Here is an 18650-nt window from a genome sequence, read left to right on the forward strand (position 1 = left end):
TGTCGGGAATGAGGAAGCGGAAGCTGTTTACTTGGAGCAGGGCGTGGTCTGTGGTGACGATAGGTTCAGGTTCGTTCGGGTTGGAGCAAGTAGAGCAGCGAGAGAGCGAGAGGAAACGTTGAGGGCGAGAGGAGCGAAAGGAAGCAAGTAGATAAAATATCAACGGGTCGGTCGAAATTTTATAGAGTTCGCATAGTGTCTCGTTCAGGGCCGGCCGAAGTTAAGTCGAGGTGGTAGAGCAGAAAACGAGGGACGGTTTGGCGACGGACAGCCGGCGATGGCTTTCAAGCGGTGCGGACCCCACGGGGCCAGCAATGGGAGGGAAGCGAATCACAAGCCAAGCGGTGCGACGTAACGAAGCCAATGTTGCTGTTGTACAGGATACGAGAGGCGTAGGGCAACCTGGCGGGAGGAGAGGGGGGTCGAGAGGGTGGTGAGCGGAATAGGTGAGAGAGTGAGATACAAGCTTGGAGGTTCGAGATGGAGGACGAGGCGAAGAGGCAAGGCAGGCACAGGCAAAGCGGTCCAGTGGGCACGTACTGGGTCTGGGTCAATGGTCTGGTCTGGTTAGTACTGGCGACACTGGCACTGGCACTGGCACTGGCACTGGCACTGGCACTGGCACTGACACTGACCGCAGGAAGGGCGGCGAGACTGGGCCTGCCTGCAACCACTGGGCTGGGCTGGGCTGGCTGGGCTGGGCGGAGCTAAAGGTAGGAGGTACGCGGGTAGCAGGTGGGGATGGAGCCGCAGGTAAGGGGGTACTTCAGGTGAGGTACGCTTATTGGCGAGGGAGCAAGTACATCTCGACAAGCTGGGCCTTGGGGACTAGCTCAACAGGTATCCGTACCCAGGTATCAGTAGCGTGGGCGCCGTGGTAAATAGTGTGGAGCAAAGCGTGGAGCGGCGAGTGTGGCAGCCGGGCTGGGCCTTGGGCGGCGTCTGAATGTTGAAACACAAAACTATAACTTCTTTGAAGGAAAGGTAGGTAAGCGCGCACTACAAAGAATAGGGTTCGGATAAAGTAAAAAGCACAAACACTATTCTTTTCCCCGTTTCTTCTAGTGAAAGTCCAGCACTTCATTGTACATTTACCAAGCTGACATTTCTCTCGTCACGCCCTTGGGTGGGAGGCGCAAGCAGGTGGAGATGACCTGGGATTGAGGCTGGTGCTTGTTACCCAGGTTGCCAGGCAAATCGAGGTAAATACAAAGTACCATCCGTGGTCGTGCCCTTACTTTGTAATATGCTACGAAATGGTCTGTCATGGTCGAATGCGGTTGCAAAATGGTTCGGATGGCCCATTCTCAACGGCCCATAGGCATGGGTGTGGCGGTCCATGAGAGGCTTGCCGGACCTGCTTGCCTTGCTTGCCTGGGCTCATCAGCAGATGATGCCTGGATGGTGCCACCACACGGCGCCCACGCCTTGACACCCCAGCCAGCAAGCAGAATGGATGTACATAGATTCGCAAGTAACTACTTCATCGGCATTCGATAAGGTGCAGGACTTACCATATAACTACGTTGGTTAGGTACTGCCTGCTTGCGTTGGATGCTACTAAAGTAGGTACAGAGTCAATCCGATGCTACCTACACTCTGTACCTACTAGGTAGGTAGGTACGGATACTTTAACCATAAATACGAAGCTCAAGCCGGGCATTTGTCACGACTACCTCTTTTTACAGCCCACTCGGTGGGAGCGGAGATGCATGCATGTGCCGGCGTCTGTACAAATCAATACCTTACCTACAGCGCATCATTGGCACATCTGCGCAACATGCCCAATGACGCACCAAGAATCTTGTGTACCTGCAATACATACAAACAAACTTGCTGATACATGTCCCTGTCTTAGTAGGCATCCCAGGCGAGCCTATCTGAGTACCTGCAAATGCCTACGATGGGGCATAGGCAGTGTTAGCTTACGTTTCGTACGGCGAGTCGTCCCAACCTATTTCACCGTTTATCGGCATTGCCATGAAGCTGCGGTTAACAGTGACACAGCAGGATGGCTCAAGGTTTGGGATGGTGGGAAATAGCTTATCAACGGCGAGTCGTGTGGCTGCACACTACGACCCAAGGTAGCAAGGTACAGCGCCAACTACGAACAATAGGGAACAGATAGCTAAAAGTAGCAGTCTACATTTCACAACCAAAAAGTATTCTCATCTCATCTCTACAAATAGTTGCCAGTCAATGACAGCCAACGGGTCCATCGGGCGTAAATTGCGAGGGGCACGTCCCAGGCAAGGTTGTTCTGCGGCGAGCTTCCTCGGTACCTGGCTTTACTACAGTACTTCCTCTGGTAGTCAGGTACCATGGTTGACGCGGCATGAATGATGAGCCCTTGTTCAGACGCCACTGACCCTGACAATTGTCTCGCCTACCACGAGCCCTACCAGAATGCACAGCAGCTCAAGAAGGATTTTATCGGAGTGACATTTTGAAAAACTGCAAGGGAGAGAAAAGGTCTTCGTCGACCGCCAACCAAGTACTTTTAACTACCTAGGTAGGTACTCATGCAGAGATCTGGGGACTTTGTGCACACAGCCAAGGGCAGACCCCATCAGACATATGTGCAAATCTACCTGCGAAGTGCAGAGTACGAATACTGGCACAACACCAATATGTGAACCTACTAACTCTGGTTACCTAGTTAATCCAGGCCCTTTCGCAACCACAAAGTAGGAGAGAGACATTTCTCCCTCCCAATAACAGTAGAACAAGACAAGCCATTTGCGCATCCGTAGGCACTCTTCAACTTTTCAGCTATCAGCATGCTTCCCTCTGCTGAGAAGCGACAGGACTAAGATGACAAATGCTCCCCCATCAGGCCACCTGCCACCCGCCAGCTGCCAACTGCGAGTTGCCAACTGCAAACGCAACAACTTTAGTAGACATCTCCCAGTATCCATCTCACGACTCCTTCCAACTACTGATCCCTTGCCCCATCAAGTTACCTATTTACTCGCCATTCCATCGCCAGATTCGCCAACCGATCTGATGTGAAACACGTCCATCTGGTCCAGTCATTCAAGAAGGATGCCAGCTGCCCCACAGCGCTCCCTCCCAGCTTCACGGTGAAATAAATAAGGTAAGGATACGGTATTTATACAGGTAATGTTACCTGTATTAATGCTAGAACAGTGAGAACTCGCCAGCACGCGCCCAACCCTTGATTTTCAATTAGCAGCCCTGCCATACCCGTCGCCGCGTCTCGCCCCGTAACACCTGCGAGGCATGTGCCTGTGCACAAAGTAGCCCGTCATACTGCAATGTTGTCGCAGAGGCTGGCCAAGTCATCGTGGTGCCGGCGTCTGAGACAGGTTCCCATCGTCGACGGCTGAAAAATGCCTAATCACCAAGTCATTCGCCAAATCCTGTTGCTGCGCAATGCTCGACAACTCTATCATATCCGCCATCCCGACACGACGGCCCCGTGCACTCCCGTCGCCAAAACGCAGGTGCCGTCATCACCCGCCGCCCGTCAATCCGTTGCTGCGTTATTTCTTACGACAGGATAGCTCTTTTTCGTTTCCACCTATCCCGTGTCACCAGGCTGCTGTTCCCAGCAAATCCAAGGGCCATCCACCAAGGCATGTCCGAGGATGGGGTGGGCCAAATCGCGACTGGTGGGTATCGATTGGTCGCGCAATTCGTTGTTAACTGGGTTTCCATCAGGCGCCGGCTTGGCCGTCCCTCGATGCAGCAGAGCCTAGCACCCTCAGAATGAGACCATGCAAGGCAAGGCCTCAGGTGCGTGCTACCAACGAATAACAAGAGACCATGGCGCGATTGCGGCTTCTCTACCAGTGCGCTATCATCAGTTTCCCACTTTCTATCAGAGCCCTGAAACTGTGTAGATTCAAGCATCAGAGTTGCCCAGCTTCAGCACTGACCCTATCACAGGTGCGCGCCGTTTCAGGATCGAGCCTTGCTCGAGTCGATAGAGGAACTACGGAAACTATCCAACCATCCCATCACTGTAGTCGGCTGACCTACAGTTGCGGATCCCAGGAAGTGTCCGGCCTGTGCCAGCATCCTGCGGTACTCGCCAGTCGCCCGCCGTTGCAAAATACCCAGCTGCTAATATTTACACCTCCTTTCGCCGACCACGGCTGATTGCATGCAACTTACGAATTTGTATCAGCAAGCACAAAAGCTAGTCGTTTCAATTTTGTTGCTCTCACCAAAAGCGGGTGCATCTGATCCAGTATGGTAAAACAATGCACATATCCGTTCTGTCCCTTATAATACCCACCGTCCCCAGCGCCTCCCGTATCAAGGAATTTTACAACGCCAAAATAATGTGCCGAAGGATAATTAGGGAAAGCAGAAATGTCACCATTGACGACTGATGCCTCGATGATTTCCAGATGAGCCCCCACGCAATGCGATGTTTGCTGATGATGCGTTCGCTTGTGCCATGCACAAGCGACAAGCCAGCACCACCACCGTCAACCGCTACGAAGTTACGCCCATGGTCAATAACAGATTCAAGCCCATTATGGCTACAATCTGATTAGTTCAGAGGCGCAGCATACGACAGTCAGCTTGCCTCATAATCTGGTCAGCTCCAGCCGTCACATATTATGGTGCATATTCACCTCTCGTCGCCAAGTTGCTTGTAGCGTCTCCACAACCCATAACGATCCGACGACTCGTAAATTACAGAGGGACTCAGTCCAGTTGCTCGACGGTTATGCCCGCATTGACCACACGTCTCATTCGACTCGCATTGCAGGCTCAACTCGCCGCGCCGGCTCGCCTGGTCCCGACTGGAAGAGAAGACGAATTAATTCAGGGACAACATTGGGTGACGAGGTGTGCGTGCCTGGGAACACCATCTTGAACACTGGAGTCGTGCCCACCGCGAATGATGTCCACAGGATGGACTTTATTAAACACACGCCCCTATCTCGCCAAGAAACAAGGCTTCGCTGAGCAGTGTAACTTATTTACCGGGTAAGCAACAGTGAGCTTCTGCATTGTAGGATTTTAGCTTCGAGGCCAGTTTACTACAAATGGCGTAACTCACTGAGGGTGGTCAGACTGAGGTTTGAGCAGACTGTTGGTGATCTTAGGTATGCGATTCAAAATCGCGTTAATGCCCGTACTTTATGTGCTCAGGCCAGACCACACGCCGATAGGACGCTACAAAAATGAAAGAGAATGAGAAGCACTTGAAGATCGGCTACCATAGCAAAACCGGCCGATGCTTGCATGCAGTTGCTTGCTTGCCTGCCTTTTCTACCCATGTTGAGGAAGACACGCTATGGTAGCCTCGTTCCTACGGACGAGCCGAAACCTTCTAGCTAAATCAGCCTGCCGCTTCGGCCATGTCGTCGTCTCGTCTACAACATTATCCGACACCGATTTCGCTTCTAGCTTGTATCAAGCACTCTCGCTGCGCTGCTTACCATGCTTATCGGCCTTCCTTCTTCCCATCCTCAAAACTCCATCGCCATGACGGAAGGAAAAGCCGCCTTCATGGTATCGGGCCTAGCCACGCCATGCGAGACATGGTACCGAGTGGTCGGGGACCTCGCATCCGGGAAGACGCCGCTCGTCATCTTGCACGGCGGTCCCGGCGCCTGCCACGAGTACCTGCTGCCGCTGACGGACCTTGCGGTCAAAGGCATGCCGCTCATCTTCTACGACCAGATTGGCAACGGCCAGTCGACGCACCTGCGCGCCAAAAATGGCGACGAGCAATTTTGGTCCATCGACTTGTTCAAGGCCGAGCTGGACAACCTCCTGCAGCATCTAGGATTGGCGGAGCGGCCCGTGGACATCTACGGGCACTCGTGGGGCGGCATGCTGGCGGCCGAGTGGGCGGCGAGCAACGGCGCCCACCTCCTCCGACGCCTCGTTATCGCAAGCAGTTTGGCCAGCATGGACGCGTGGCGGGTGGGAATCACGGCGCTGCGCGATCAGATGCCGGCGGCGGAACGAGCGGTGCTAGACAAGGCCGACGAGACGGGCAAGTACGAGGGCGCCGAGTATGACGCCGCCATCGAGGTCTTTTACAAGCGTCACTTGTCCCTTGCCAGACCATGGCCGGCTCCCGAAGTCCAGGCCGCCTTGGATTGGTTCGCGGCAGATCCGACGACATATGGCACCATGTGAGAGGGTACTCATTCATGGCGTGGCCAACCTTGCACTGACTTGTACATGTCTAGGTATGGGCCGGGCGAGCTCGCCATTACCGGCTCGTTGCGGGATTGGACCGTAGTGCCGCGGTTGGACAAAATTACGGCGCCAACGCTGCTCATCAACGGCTCGGAGGACGAGGCGCAGGATGTGGCGATGCAGCCGTTTTTCGACCAGCTTGGTGGCCGTGTCAAGTGGGTGACGCTGGACAGGGCAGCGCACTTTTCGCACGTAGATCAAAGAGAGAAGCACATGCAGCATGTCGGTGCTTTCCTAGCAGCGGCATAGTGGGGGACTCGGGGACTCGGGGGACTCGGGTGACTCGGGCGGGAATGGCACGGGTTGGAGATGGAGAACCCTGATGTTGACGAGCGCGCCATTTTCGACTACCAATAGTTCAATATTCCCTGGCCTCCACAGTCCGACTCGTGGTCTGGCAGGTGCTGATGGCAGAGCCCACCACCTCGAAAGGTGCATGCCGCACGACTCGGCCGGGGGCCCTCTGGAGCATGAAAAAGCCATTTTACTTTACTGTCGCTTTCGGCGCTTGGATCAAGCAACGTCTATATGTCACGGTTCGAGTATATTGATCACTATCAAGGTCTCTTGTTTAGCGGGTAACAGCGTGCCGCTACCCTACTAACGATGTTGCTTGTTCGTCCGACAAGTACGGCGGGTTTCCGAGGCGAGTAATAAGAAGGCGAAACAAGACAGTTTGGGCAGACAGTCACCAACGATGGTAGGGGCAGCCGCGACAGCGTCTTATTAGAACCAACCATCAGTACAGCTGGCCGGTGCCCATCCTGGAGGCGTCAAGTGTGCGTCGCCTAGTAGTTACTACGTTGAGGTTTTGAGAGACATCTAGCCCACCAACTTCTCGTTTTCGCACCCTGCAGGGTCAAAGTTAAGGGTCACCAAGCATCACTTTGGTTAACTGGCTAGCGCCCCATGGGCACCATTGGGGCACCGCCATTCGTGTTATGCCTCGACTTCGTGCAAAGGATGATCGGGAAGTTGTTGGGGTCCGTCTTACTCAATATCCACAGCGAAGCCTGATTGATGCGAGGCCTTGTTGGCAGCGTTTTTTTACATGGCGCTAACAATGTTGTTTGAGTGCCGCATCAAGGTTTGCAAGTTGGATGGGCTGTCGAAATGTGTCTAGCGTATCGCTCATAGGCCGCCCTGCGACACCATCACACCTACTACTACGGATACACAGACACAGACTACATATACTGACTGTACGTACGACGCTGGCTGGTGGTGGTCTCGCGAGGCAGGTCCATCCTTTTGCACGAATGTGGCATGTGGGCGCGGATGCTGGCGGAGGTATGCCGAGCGACCCAAGCCTCGCTTGCCGGGGGCTCATCAACGTATGCGAGAAATTGATGCAGTACATTGGGCCGACAGGCAGGCACAAGGAGAAGAAGAAGAAGAAGAAAGTAGGCACTGCTGACTTTGATCCGGGACAAGGAAGCTGCTCGCCAACGACATGCATACACAGGACGACCAGCGAAGATCCGGAACCGAGTTGAAGTGACTAACTAATTGCTAGCCATGCAACTGCACTTGGCTATATCGAGTAGCTCGAACTGGACTGGAGGGGATGCCCAACTAACTAACTTGGCGTTCGGTTGGCCGCCATGTTAACCTCCTCATCATGAACGGCATCTCCACCAACCACACTTGCCAGCCCGGGCCCTTGTCGCCCTGTATCTGCTCATCCCTCCACCTCCCAACCACATCGTCGACGGGCTCCTCCTGTACTGACAGTCGTACTGTTGAGAAGACAGCAAGGAGGTCATCACCCCAGACTCACCTCCACAGACAATGTTTCAGCGCCAGACTCGGGCGGCACCAAAAAGAAGTCCCCCGCGAGTCTGTGCAAGCGTCGGTTGGGATCCCGCCGCCCCCCTGCAGATTACGACCTCTCTCGTCCTCTGTTGTCGTCCCCGCGCTGCGCTGCGGCGGATGGAACCAAAGTTCCGCCCTGATACGTACAATATGCCCATGTATCCGCAGGACCGCAGCCAGCCATGGTCCCCAACGAAAATTGCTACCGTAGCTAGCTTCCCGAGTCAAGACCCCCCGGCTCGCGGGAAGAAGCGTCCACTTGCTCGTTGCTTCTTTCTGCATGGCAAAGTGGGCTCGAACCTGGGGGCGCCACATTGTACCGAAGAGTGAAGAGCGAGTGAGTGCCGGCGCCGCGCCAAGCTCTTGTGGGAAGCTGCTTGGATAATTGGCTTGACCAAAACTTGCCCGAAAAAGTGATGCCACACAAGATGCATTTCGTCAGAAATGGCGGGGTTTGACTTGAAGCGGGCGTTTGTGGCTTGAAGACATGTTGCAGGGAACTTGTTCTCCAAAGAAGCGCCCGCTGACATGGAGCTGAAAAATGACAGAACAGAACAGCCAGGTCCATTCCCATCTCCCGTTTCTGTTCCTTGGCTGATGTGACTTGAACTTGGACGACGACGACGACGACGACGACGACGACGATGATGCACCTTCTGTCTGCTGCGACTCAATTCCCCCCCCGCGCCGCAGGGATTTTCCGTGTGATTCATACCCCTCCCCCTCCTCCCCTTCCAAAGGCATAAAAAGGACTGCGGCAACCTCGGGATTGGTCCAATAGTTGAGTAGCGCGTGGCCACCCACGAGGCTACACCCGAGGCCGACGGGCAACTCTTGCCGGCCCGGTTTCAGGGTTGTTGTGTGTGTCTGCCAGCGTGTGGGTTGTCTGTGCCCATCTATTTCAAGATGCACCAGCGTTTCGATTCGGGAGAAGCAGGCCAGCCAGCCTTCGTTGCAGGACGTCCTTGTCACTGCATGGAGGACCGAGATCATCCATCAATCATCCCATGACTACATGAAGAGAAGAGCTACGTCTCATGTTACGAATATGTAGAAGCTCAACCATGACGGCTGTAAACCTGACTAGTCTCAAGCTGACATTTCGGGTGATTCCTATCAAACATACATGAACGACCTCAAAGCAAGGTCATCATGCAAAGGCGTTCACACACAAGATTCCACTGAGCATCCAGCGCTTCTATTGATGCTGATTCCATGCATTGATTAGCATGTCGAGATTTTGTCCAGACATGGAAAACCCTCAGGAACAGCATAAGCCTCAGGCCCGCCGAGCAATTGTCTGAAACGATGCACACCCGCCTGCATTTCGCTTGTTGGGGGAGCCTACATTGGCATCCATGCTCTATGCAAGGGCGATTCTAGAATATTTTTAGCATTTATGCGGAGGACGAAGCAAGAAAGAGTCTTGCAGGGGAAGCTGCCTTTCGATCGTGTTGTCGACCCGACTTGCATCCAAGTCTTTTAGATCATCTCCGTGGCAGCACCTTCTCCCCGATTAGTCCTTCCACGTCACCGTCTTGGTGACCAGGAACTCGTCCAGCCCCATGTCGGCGTTGAACCGGCCCCAGCCGCTGTCCTTGACGCCTCCGTGCGGCAGCGCCGGCTCGTCGTGCACCGTCATGCTGTTGATGTGCACCGCGCTGTCCGTCCATGTCAGTTGAATGAAGGCTCGTTGTCGTCTCCTCCCCCTTGTGCAAGAACTCACCCGGACTCGATCCTGCGCGCCAACGCCAGCCCCCTCCGCAGGTCCTCCGTGAAGACGGCAGCTGACAGGCCGTACCCGCCGCGGTTCGCCAGCGCCACAGCCCGGTCGTCGTCGTCGACCACGGTGCACGCGGCCAGCGGCGCGAACGCCTCCTCGTTCCACATCGCCATTGTCTCGTCCGCCCCGGTGAGGATGGTCGGCGTCACGCGCACCCCGGGCTCGTCCCCGGTGTCGGCGGCCCGGGAGGAGCCGACCAGCACGCGGGCGCCCGCCGAGACGGCACTGGAGAGGAGCGCCTGTACGCGCGCCCGGGACGCGGCGGAGACGAGCGTCGGGCGTTCCGAGGCGGCCTGTTTGTCGGCGGCCGTCCGGAGAGCCTCGAAGAAGGGCTCCGCGACGGCGGCGTGCACGATTATCCTATCCGTCGACATGCAAATCTGCCCCGACTGTTGTGCGCCCCCTCTCTCGTTAGCAACTTTCCCGCAACATAAAAAAAGAAGTAAATACGCACGTTGAGAAAAGCTCCCGCCACCACGCTCTCCGCCGCCAGCTTCAGGTCCGCATCCTCGCACACCACCGCGCAGTTCTTGCCACCCAGCTCCATCAAGCACGGCTTGAGGTTCTCGCCGCACGCGGCCGCGACCTTGCGTCCGACCGCCGTGCTGCCCGTGAAGTTGACCTTGCGCACCGCCGGGTGCGCAATCATCGCCCCGACCACCTCGGCGGCGTCCCCCGCCGCGCACGACACCACGTTCAGGCAGCCGGGAGGCAGGCCCGCCTCGGCAAAGGCCCGCGCGACCGCCCAGTAGCTGCGCGGCGCGAGCTCAGAGGCCTTGAGCACGGTGGTGCAGCCGGCGGCCAGCGCGCACGCGGCGGAGCGCACGCCGAAGACGTACGGCGCGTTCCTGGTCATCGTTAGCAACCGGAGGTACTTCGTGATTGTGCCGGCCGGACGTACCAAGGGACGATGCCCAGGACAACCCCGACCGGCTCCTTGAGCACCATCGCGCTGCGCCCCTCGTCCTCCACGAGCGGCACGCTCCCGCTCACCGCCGACGCAACCCGCCCGGCCAGGTCGCGCAGCATGCGGACCGCCAGGGGCACCACGAAGCCGTCCGCGGCGACCTCGTCGGCGCCCATCTCGGCGCGCATGTAGCCCGCGCACTCGGGCTGGTGACGGGGAAGGTGGAGGGGCCGAGCTCCTCGCGGCCGGCGATGAGTAGCGGGACGACGAGGGGCGGGGTCATCTTTTCTTCTTCTTCTCGGGCTGGGAATCTCTTGTTGAGTCGAGTCAATCGAAGTTAGAGGGCGAGCGGGGTGATCGTGGTGCAAGTCCAGGCTAGCCGGCTTAATCTCATTTTTATACACGGCCCGAGGCGAAAAGGACGGGACGGCGCGGGGTTCGAGATAGTTCCGCTGCATGCTGTGTAATGAATGGTTCCTTGGCTCGCGGCGTGCCCACATACAGCCTGGTTCGCACCTGTCGTAGAGGAGCTCCATACGTGGCCGGTTTCTTGATTAGATCGTCCAAGTGGATAGATCGTCCAAGTGACTGCCTACCTGGCGCAGGACATTATCCGAGGAAACAAAAGAGTAAATGGTTGTCATCATGTCATCGGATTTCTTGATGGCAACTACCTCCTCCATTGGCCACTGACAACACGCTTTTGCACAATCTAGCATGTATCAACGACACTTACTTGGCCAGCTCCATTCCAGCGAAAGCAAATACGAACATTTGTGCGATTAAATCCTGTCTGGTCCTTGATCAGACCGACCCCGGTCACGGGTCCATTCGTCCATTTGACAACTTCACCTTGGCTCAAACGCTAAATCCAGCTTTGTCCATTCGTCCGTTCGTCCATTCGTCCTGTGGCAGCTTCGCCTCGGCTCAAACGCCAGATCCAACTTCGAAGCCTCCATCGTAGAGTGATCCCTCAGACCAGCCTCAAAGTCCTCGCGAGTGAATCCCGGTGCCAGCGAGACCGTGTAGCGCCGCAGGACACGGGCGACCAGAGCCGCAGGGCCTCGTTGACGCACGCCTGGAGGTGGTCCAGCCTGGCGAGGCTCACCGGGTCACGAGACCCATCCCCATCGCCGTCCTCGCCGCCATTGCCGCCACCGCCGCCATGCTCGGTGAGGTACTTGTCAATCTCTTGCTGCAATTTCCGCTGCGCGTCCGGGTTGATGCATAGCTCGTAGAAGAGGGCCTGCAGCGTCATAGCTATCGTGTCGCTGTGTTCTTTCTCCATCAGTATACACGAAGAAATACAAAGAGAGGGTGGGCTATGGAGTTTTTCTCTCTACGTACCTCCCAGCAATAAGAATCAGAAGCATGTCACCTTGAAGCTGCAGGTGCTGCTTCTCCGTCAGCAGTTCCTCCGACGGAAAATCCTTCAAGATGCTAGCAAAGAGGCTCCGCGAGGTCTCTGGTAGTCTTTCCTGTTGTTTTACGACGTCAGCAACTTCTTCGAGATAGAAACCAAAAAGACCTTTTTGGTTTACCGTACCATTTGCACGGTGACCTGCTTACGCAGCCAGGCACGAAACGTGTTGACCGTCGCCTTGAAGATGGGCGTCTCCTTCAGTAGCAGAAAGAACCAGGGCACGTGGGCAAGGACACCGATGAGGTCGAGGTTTTTGCTGATGAGCTTCATCCAGTAGGTGGGCTCGCCAGTGGAGAGCACGTCAAAAGGGTCGGTCAAAGGCCATCCAACCCATGACGTCGAAGCTAAAATAGTTGAACCATTTGCTGGCGTCGAGGCGTCCGCGGCTGCCTTCGATGCGTTGCAGGAGCCGCTGCGTGGTCTTTGTGATGATGGGGGTGTAGTTTCGAAGTGCTGTTGATTGTGTCAGTGTTACGGGTACATTCCAAAAGGCAACTGACGAAGGCAGGTAGCTCACCTGCCGCATTCAGTCCTTGGTCCCAGATCCGGCGCTGATCCGAATACTCGGTCCTGTCCCTGATGTTGCTGAGGGCTACGAGCGGCCGACCCTGCTCGTACCACGGGCCCTTGTAGCACTTCGACCTAGGCCCGTGAACAGCCTGGACAGCCTCGGGCTTGCGGGCCGAGATCGTCGAGGGGCCTGTGCGTCCCTCATGGTCAGCGTTTCAGCTCGCACGATACAGATCGATCGATCCAATCAGCCTTACTGATCCGCACAATGTCGCCGTGTTCCTTATGTAGCCTCTCCAGTTCGTCATGCAGGCGAAAGCGCCGCGAGGTGTAGGAGATGTACGCGCTCGACAGTCTCGCGGCAAACGGGCCGGGATACCGACGCAGCGCGTGGAACAAGGTCCGGTACGCGAGCATGCTGACCAACACGCCAGCCGCCGCCGCCAGCGCCAAGCTCGTGGCAGTTCTTAGAGACGTTAGCCAGCCATCCGCGGGGGCGGCGGCGTGGAGGGCGGCGGCGGAGGCCAGGCCAAGCAGCCCAGCGCCGGCAATGATGCGCTGCGCGTGGTTATCCCATTCGCCGCGGCGAAAGGCGAGAACGTGTGAGACGTGCCCGGCCAGGAACGCCCCAAGTAGAAGAGGGCTCATGGTATAGATATGAAGCAGATTGAAGCACAATGAGATGCGAACTGGGTTGTTCAGGAGGAAGGGAGAAGAAGGGGAAGTCGCTGGTGCCGACGCCGTATTTAAGCCGGCAGGCAATGCACATCTCCTCGTACCGGCGGACACAACCTGTAGATGCAGCTCCTATGCCGTGTCGTCGTGAAACAGATTTTGGACTGTACCCGGGCGCGGACCAATCATACATATGCAGTCTATTACTCACGAAAGGCGTCTCATACGTCATACCAGGATCGAAGTTCCAGTGATTTCAAGAGAATGAAATGATGCAAAGTTGGTGATGAAAAGCTGGCGATGACCTGGAGTGCCTGGGGTGCCTGGGGTGCCTGGGGTGCCTGGGGTGCCTGGAGTGCCTGTTTGGAATAATGTCGACAACAGGCCAGCACCTAAAAGCACCGTATATCGTCAGAGGACATTAAGAACCATAGACTAGGTAGGACCCGACGTGGCACTCACCGGAGGTACCATGAGACTCTTTGAGACAAACCTGCATGGCAAGTACATCTATTAAAGCCCGACCACGCGCCTGATCGCCCACATCTTCCTCTCCGACGAGCACAGCTTGAAATCGCCCAGGGAGGCCATTGAGGGGAAGAATGCCGGTTTCGCCCTTGATCAGTCATTTCCGTCCCGCATCCCTAGGCAACCCCTCGCGGATACATTCACGGTGCAGTTGGGCAAGGGTAAATGGCCGGCGTCAGTGAACCAATTTTATTCATTTTTTTTGTATCTTGATCTTGTAATCACACATGCCGTAGTCATGTGGTATCCCGGGCCTGCTCATAGGCAAGCCCATCGAGTAAAGTATGTCATTTTTTTCGATCTGGTCATCCATCCTTTCGAGCTTTACTGGGTCTTGAATAAGAGGATGGCGCAATGGCCGAGGTAAAAATAGATGAAGTGCTTGGTCTCTGTTATGGGTGTTAGTTTCCAGCAATGGGAGTCGTGCATCGATTGTTTGGTTTTGCGCGTACCGTGGGTAACAAAGCTGCCAAAGTTACGGCCGACAATGCAGTGCCAGGTAGGACCTTTGCGCTCATCGAACTGCAGCGCCAAGCTTCAATGTTAGAGTATTGATTCTCGTGTGCATTAAGGGGATGATGTCGCGTATTCGAGCATAGCTGTTAGAATTTCGGGGCCACTGACGGTGCGCTTGATGTGTTGTGCAATGTCCTGTTCACAAATTGTCAGCAAACCATCCATGTTTGATGCGCCTTTGCCGAGCTCCACGGGGGCATACCTTTTCGACAGTAAACTTGGCCATGGCTTCCTGAGCTATAATCAAAGTCAGGAACTGCATGTACATGCCTGCCAGAATGGCCCAACGGCCCAACATACCAACTTCAATGGACTCTTGCTGCATGTCGTCGGTCTAGCGGTCACGGTTGCGTTCCGTCAGTTCCCATCGGCTCGTCAGGGGAGGAAGGCGCTTGGTCAGGATTCTCACCATGTCGGCTGACTTTATCTGTGCTGTTGCGAATTTGTTAGATGTGGGCATGGCTTTGGTGTATCTTGGGTTTATCTTGGTATGCGCGTCGTTGCCAAGGCTGGGTGTTTTTGGGTGGGAGGTGGTGACTCTACCTTGCAGCTTTTCCCTTGCGAGAGGGGTCTCCGGGCTTTTGTCCGCCATTGTGATTTTTCTTCCAGTTGACTGGTCCCGTGATATTTGTTCCTGTACAACTATATGTGTGCTGCGTTATTCTTGTATCAGCCAGCGTCCGTTTGCGTTGTCGCGAAAAGGGTGATAGCCGGCTGTCTCCCCTGAAATTGCGGGCGACTGGAGGTGACGTACTGACGGACGTACGGGCGCGGTGTGCGACGATGAGATGGGGGATGGGAATAGCTATACTCGCTGGAATCTTGCAGTGTGTCGGGCGGGCGACGAGGTTGCGTCGGGTCGCTGATATCGATCTGGATGGCGGTTGAATTTGGGGTCGCGTCTGGCGCATCAACAATTGCGGTGCCCACAGGCCACCGGCCACAGCTTGCTCTGCCTGCCTGCCTTGCAAGTTGCCACCCTCGGCCCCTCTTCAGCTGCCAGCTCCTGCTGCTACTGGTCTTCTTTTGTGTGGTGCTTTCCTCCTGGGCTGGTTGGTTGGTGCCTGGACTGGCAGTGGAGCACCCCGCAGTCTCGCCAAAACGCAGGGCAATGCAGGGCAAGTATTTCAGCTTTTCTTACTTGACGAGCCAGCAATGAGTATTGTTAATTAAACCTTCGGGTGTGAGGGCAGACATCATGAAGAAGAGGGTGGGAAGGCAACTCTCAAATGCCCTAATTGGTATGTCGCAAGAAAATTGTGTAAGCGTCTGCAGAAACTCGGTACATGACTACTTTTTTGCTTATGCTGCTCGTAGCTTGGTGATGGTCAATCACACCTACAATGTACAACGAGATCAACTCCTCCACAATTCACCAACTTGCCCAACTCCAAAGCAGGAAAAAAAAGGAGACTCAAGGTAGGTCGATCCCTTTGATGTACAACGACAATTATGCGCCAATCGCGGGAGATTTTCCATCACCACGGCGACCATCAGCAAACGACGTCATGCCACAGGGTAGCTTGCTCAATGCGGCTCGCTCCTAGGCGAACTCTCTTTCAGCACGTGCAACAACCAGCATGGCATCAATCAGCACGGCATCAATCAGCACGGCATCAACCAGCATGACAAGATGTGCAGACTGAGCATGAATGATGAATCCAGACCCCGACTCACCCCCGCCCACCATTGAAGAAAAGGGCTGTTGTCGGAACCCCGAGTGGCTCAGCTCAGCAACGTTCACGCACACCCCCCGACGGGCTTTTTGTACTTGGCAAGTAGTCGCAAAAAAAGAGACGCCCTGCGAAGCTCCCCACAGAGTACAGAAATAGAAGCATAAAAGCGTCATGATAATTTTCTATTCTTATTTTCCTCTTCTGTTATTAACTAAAACCAGGCCCTGAAAAGAAGCACACATGACTCGACCCAAGCCCGCTCAGCCATGTCATAAACGGGCGGGCGTGTTACGAACAAAGAGGGGGAATGAAGGGCAAGCCCCAGAGACTAGGTCTATACATAGCCACAACCACCACCATTCGCCGACCGAGCCAGCCGGCCTGAACAAGACGGCTGTCGCAGGCTTTCCTTCAGACGGACGGGTGGGCGGGGTGCCGGCCCATCTCGTACAAGAAACAGTGAGTTATCTCACCATGTTTATTTAGGAGTATTATCATTTATTCTCCCCCGCGACCTATTCCCCCCATGCTGAAACAATGGACGTTGAAACTACTCTGGTCACATACCCCGGGGCACCCCCCTTTGGATACAATCCCCCGCCTTTTTGGTCCTGATACGAGATTTTTCTTAAATTCTGGTTGCGCGTACAACTTGTCTAGGGCACCAGGCTGGCTGGCGTAATACGAGCTCTATCACACGGAATCCCGGTGCCCGCCGCTCCATTGTGGCATGACGCCAAAACGCCCACGCCATCCGCCATGCCGGAGAAAAGAGGGCCTCTGTGGCTTGCAGGGTCCCGGACAACGAACATGTACATGCAGGTAGATATGAGGATGAGAGCTTTGCCAAACATCGCTATATATTTAATATTTAAGCTACACGGATAATCATGGCCCTTCCATGAAAGCACGCTGGTGGGTTCAAAGTAAACCAAATAAACATGTCTAAATTACCGATTGATATTCACAATGCCCCCATGAAGAACGATGAATAGTAAAAAAAGAAAAAATCAACAGCAAAAACTCCGGTAGCCCAATGCCGTATTCAACTCCAATCTATCCAAACCCGCTTCCTTATTCTACAGTGACGGCAAAATCGGGGCAGTAAAACGTCACGTTTGACGGCGCATCGTACGCTTCGGTGCCCATGCCAAAGGAACCAAGATAGTCGCTCGAGCTCGGGTAGCTCGAGTTGCCGGCGGTGAGGATGTAATCAATCAGCGGGTAGACGTCGCCGTGGAACTTTTCCGTGATCGTCTGCGCCTTCCAGGTCATCACGAACTGGCTAGTGGTTGGGTGCTTGTCGGCGTACAAGTCGCTACACGATCGAGTTAGCTTCCTTCATTCTTGCCAAGACTCCATCCCAGGTACACGGAACCAAGGTTTGCTGGGCGAACACCTGGCGTATTCGAAACTTACAAGAGGACCTGCGCATTGGTGGTAGCATCTGTCAGAGGCAGTGTCCTGACAATCGATGTCGTGTCCTGACCAATGACGTGCGCAGACGGGCCAATGGCGGCAAACCAAATCATGATTTCAAAAGCTGCCTTTACGTTATCCTGCGAGGTATCACTGTTCTTGTCCGAGAACATGTCAATGGCGACGTTGGTGTTGACACTCTTGGTCCCCATGGTCGCCGATTCGCTCGCCGTCGTGTTGTCATTGCCAGTGACGTATTTCCATTCGAAATCGACGAAGAGCTTCTTGATGGAGCTGAATTGCTTGGGGAAGACCTTTTCGAGCTTGATGTTGGCGAAAGCGTGCACATTGTTCTGCCCGGCGGGAGCGGGAGAATACTGCCAGGTCACCTGGAACGGAGGAGCCAGCTCGGGCTTGGCGTATGTGCCGTTGTTGTTGAAGAGGACCTGGAAAAGGGCGCCGTCAGTGTCTGCCTTGTGCACGGAGAGTTGACACGGTGTGACGCTGTGGTGCGACAGCATCTGCCGCGAGCGTAGGCGAGACGGTAGACTTGACTTACATCCATACACATGCCGCTCTTTGCGCCGTTGGTGAGACCCCATTGGTTAGGGTTGACTGTGCGACTGTTAGCCTACAAGAGTCCAGGTGAGCGGAAGCCGAGAGAGGGCATACAAGTATATTGCTGCTGGCTCTTGTCCCAGTAGTAACGCTGGGGATTGCCCAGGTCGGCGAATTGGGTGCAAGCTTGGGCGAGCTCAATATTGTTGTCTTTGGGCCTGGGTGCTGACCCCGGGCCACCTGTGCCGATGCCGCCATCGCCGAGGAAACTACCAGACTTTCCGCCACTCTTGTGAGCGTTTTGCAGCGGAAAGAGGACGCCGAGTGTGATGGCGATGGGGACGATGAGCATGCAAAAGCTCAGAATCCATTTGTAGCCAAATCCCATGGCGGCGGTGGCGGACGAATACAGCGACGAGAATGGGAGCGACAGTCGAGGAGCGACGGTGGTCGGCCGATGTGTTGGAGAGCGATTCCCGTCTTGTTTCAAAGCAAATCTAACCTCCGAGAAGAGCAAGCCGAAAGCGACAGTGAGCGGAGGTAAATTTTTCTGGAAGAAAAGAGTGTATGGAGTTGGCCTCCCAAAAGCGTCCGTCGAGGAGGTAGGCTTCAGCGGCGCGCCAAAGATGGGGGACGACAGGCAAT

At 55.2% G+C, this 18650-nt stretch overlaps 5 protein-coding genes across 5 annotated transcripts; 1 reads left to right on the forward strand and 4 right to left on the reverse strand.

The window, feature by feature from the left end:
* Positions 1–5424: 5424 nt before the first annotated feature.
* ISF_09405 (Peptidase S33, tricorn interacting factor 1) lies at positions 5425–6444 on the forward strand (the record flags this gene model as incomplete). The annotated part of the gene is made up of 2 exons (XM_018853007.1): positions 5425–6128; positions 6186–6444. The coding sequence occupies 2 exons, from the start codon at positions 5425–5427 to the stop codon at positions 6442–6444; spliced, it is 963 nt and encodes a 320-aa protein (XP_018699810.1).
* A 3082-nt stretch (positions 6445–9526) lies between these two features.
* On the reverse strand, positions 9527–10888 carry ISF_09406 (aldehyde dehydrogenase family protein; the record flags this gene model as incomplete). Its single annotated transcript, XM_018853008.1, has 4 exons — positions 9527–9671; positions 9737–10173; positions 10248–10641; positions 10695–10888. The coding sequence occupies 4 exons, from the start codon at positions 10886–10888 to the stop codon at positions 9527–9529; spliced, it is 1170 nt and encodes a 389-aa protein (XP_018699811.1).
* Positions 10889–11673: 785 nt separating this feature from the next.
* On the reverse strand, positions 11674–13281 carry ISF_09407 (Cytochrome P450; the record flags this gene model as incomplete). The annotated part of the gene is made up of 5 exons (XM_018853009.1): positions 11674–11971; positions 12048–12178; positions 12247–12576; positions 12624–12823; positions 12891–13281. 5 exons carry the CDS (start codon positions 13279–13281, stop codon positions 11674–11676), a joined length of 1350 nt encoding a protein of 449 aa, XP_018699812.1.
* Positions 13282–14160: 879 nt separating this feature from the next.
* Positions 14161–14944, reverse strand: ISF_09408 (dynein light chain; the record flags this gene model as incomplete). Its single annotated transcript, XM_018853010.1, has 6 exons — positions 14161–14225; positions 14289–14358; positions 14461–14487; positions 14555–14589; positions 14653–14686; positions 14762–14944. 6 exons carry the CDS (start codon positions 14942–14944, stop codon positions 14161–14163), a joined length of 414 nt encoding a protein of 137 aa, XP_018699813.1.
* Positions 14945–17102: 2158 nt separating this feature from the next.
* ISF_09409 (Concanavalin A-like lectin/glucanase) lies at positions 17103–18393 on the reverse strand (the record flags this gene model as incomplete). Its single annotated transcript, XM_018853011.1, has 4 exons — positions 17103–17346; positions 17448–17893; positions 18007–18062; positions 18120–18393. 4 exons carry the CDS (start codon positions 18391–18393, stop codon positions 17103–17105), a joined length of 1020 nt encoding a protein of 339 aa, XP_018699814.1.
* Positions 18394–18650: the final 257 nt, after the last annotated feature.

Source organism: Cordyceps fumosorosea (genome assembly GCF_001636725.1).
Source record: "Cordyceps fumosorosea ARSEF 2679 chromosome Unknown scaffold_48, whole genome shotgun sequence".
NCBI classification, from domain to species: domain Eukaryota; kingdom Fungi; phylum Ascomycota; class Sordariomycetes; order Hypocreales; family Cordycipitaceae; genus Cordyceps; species Cordyceps fumosorosea.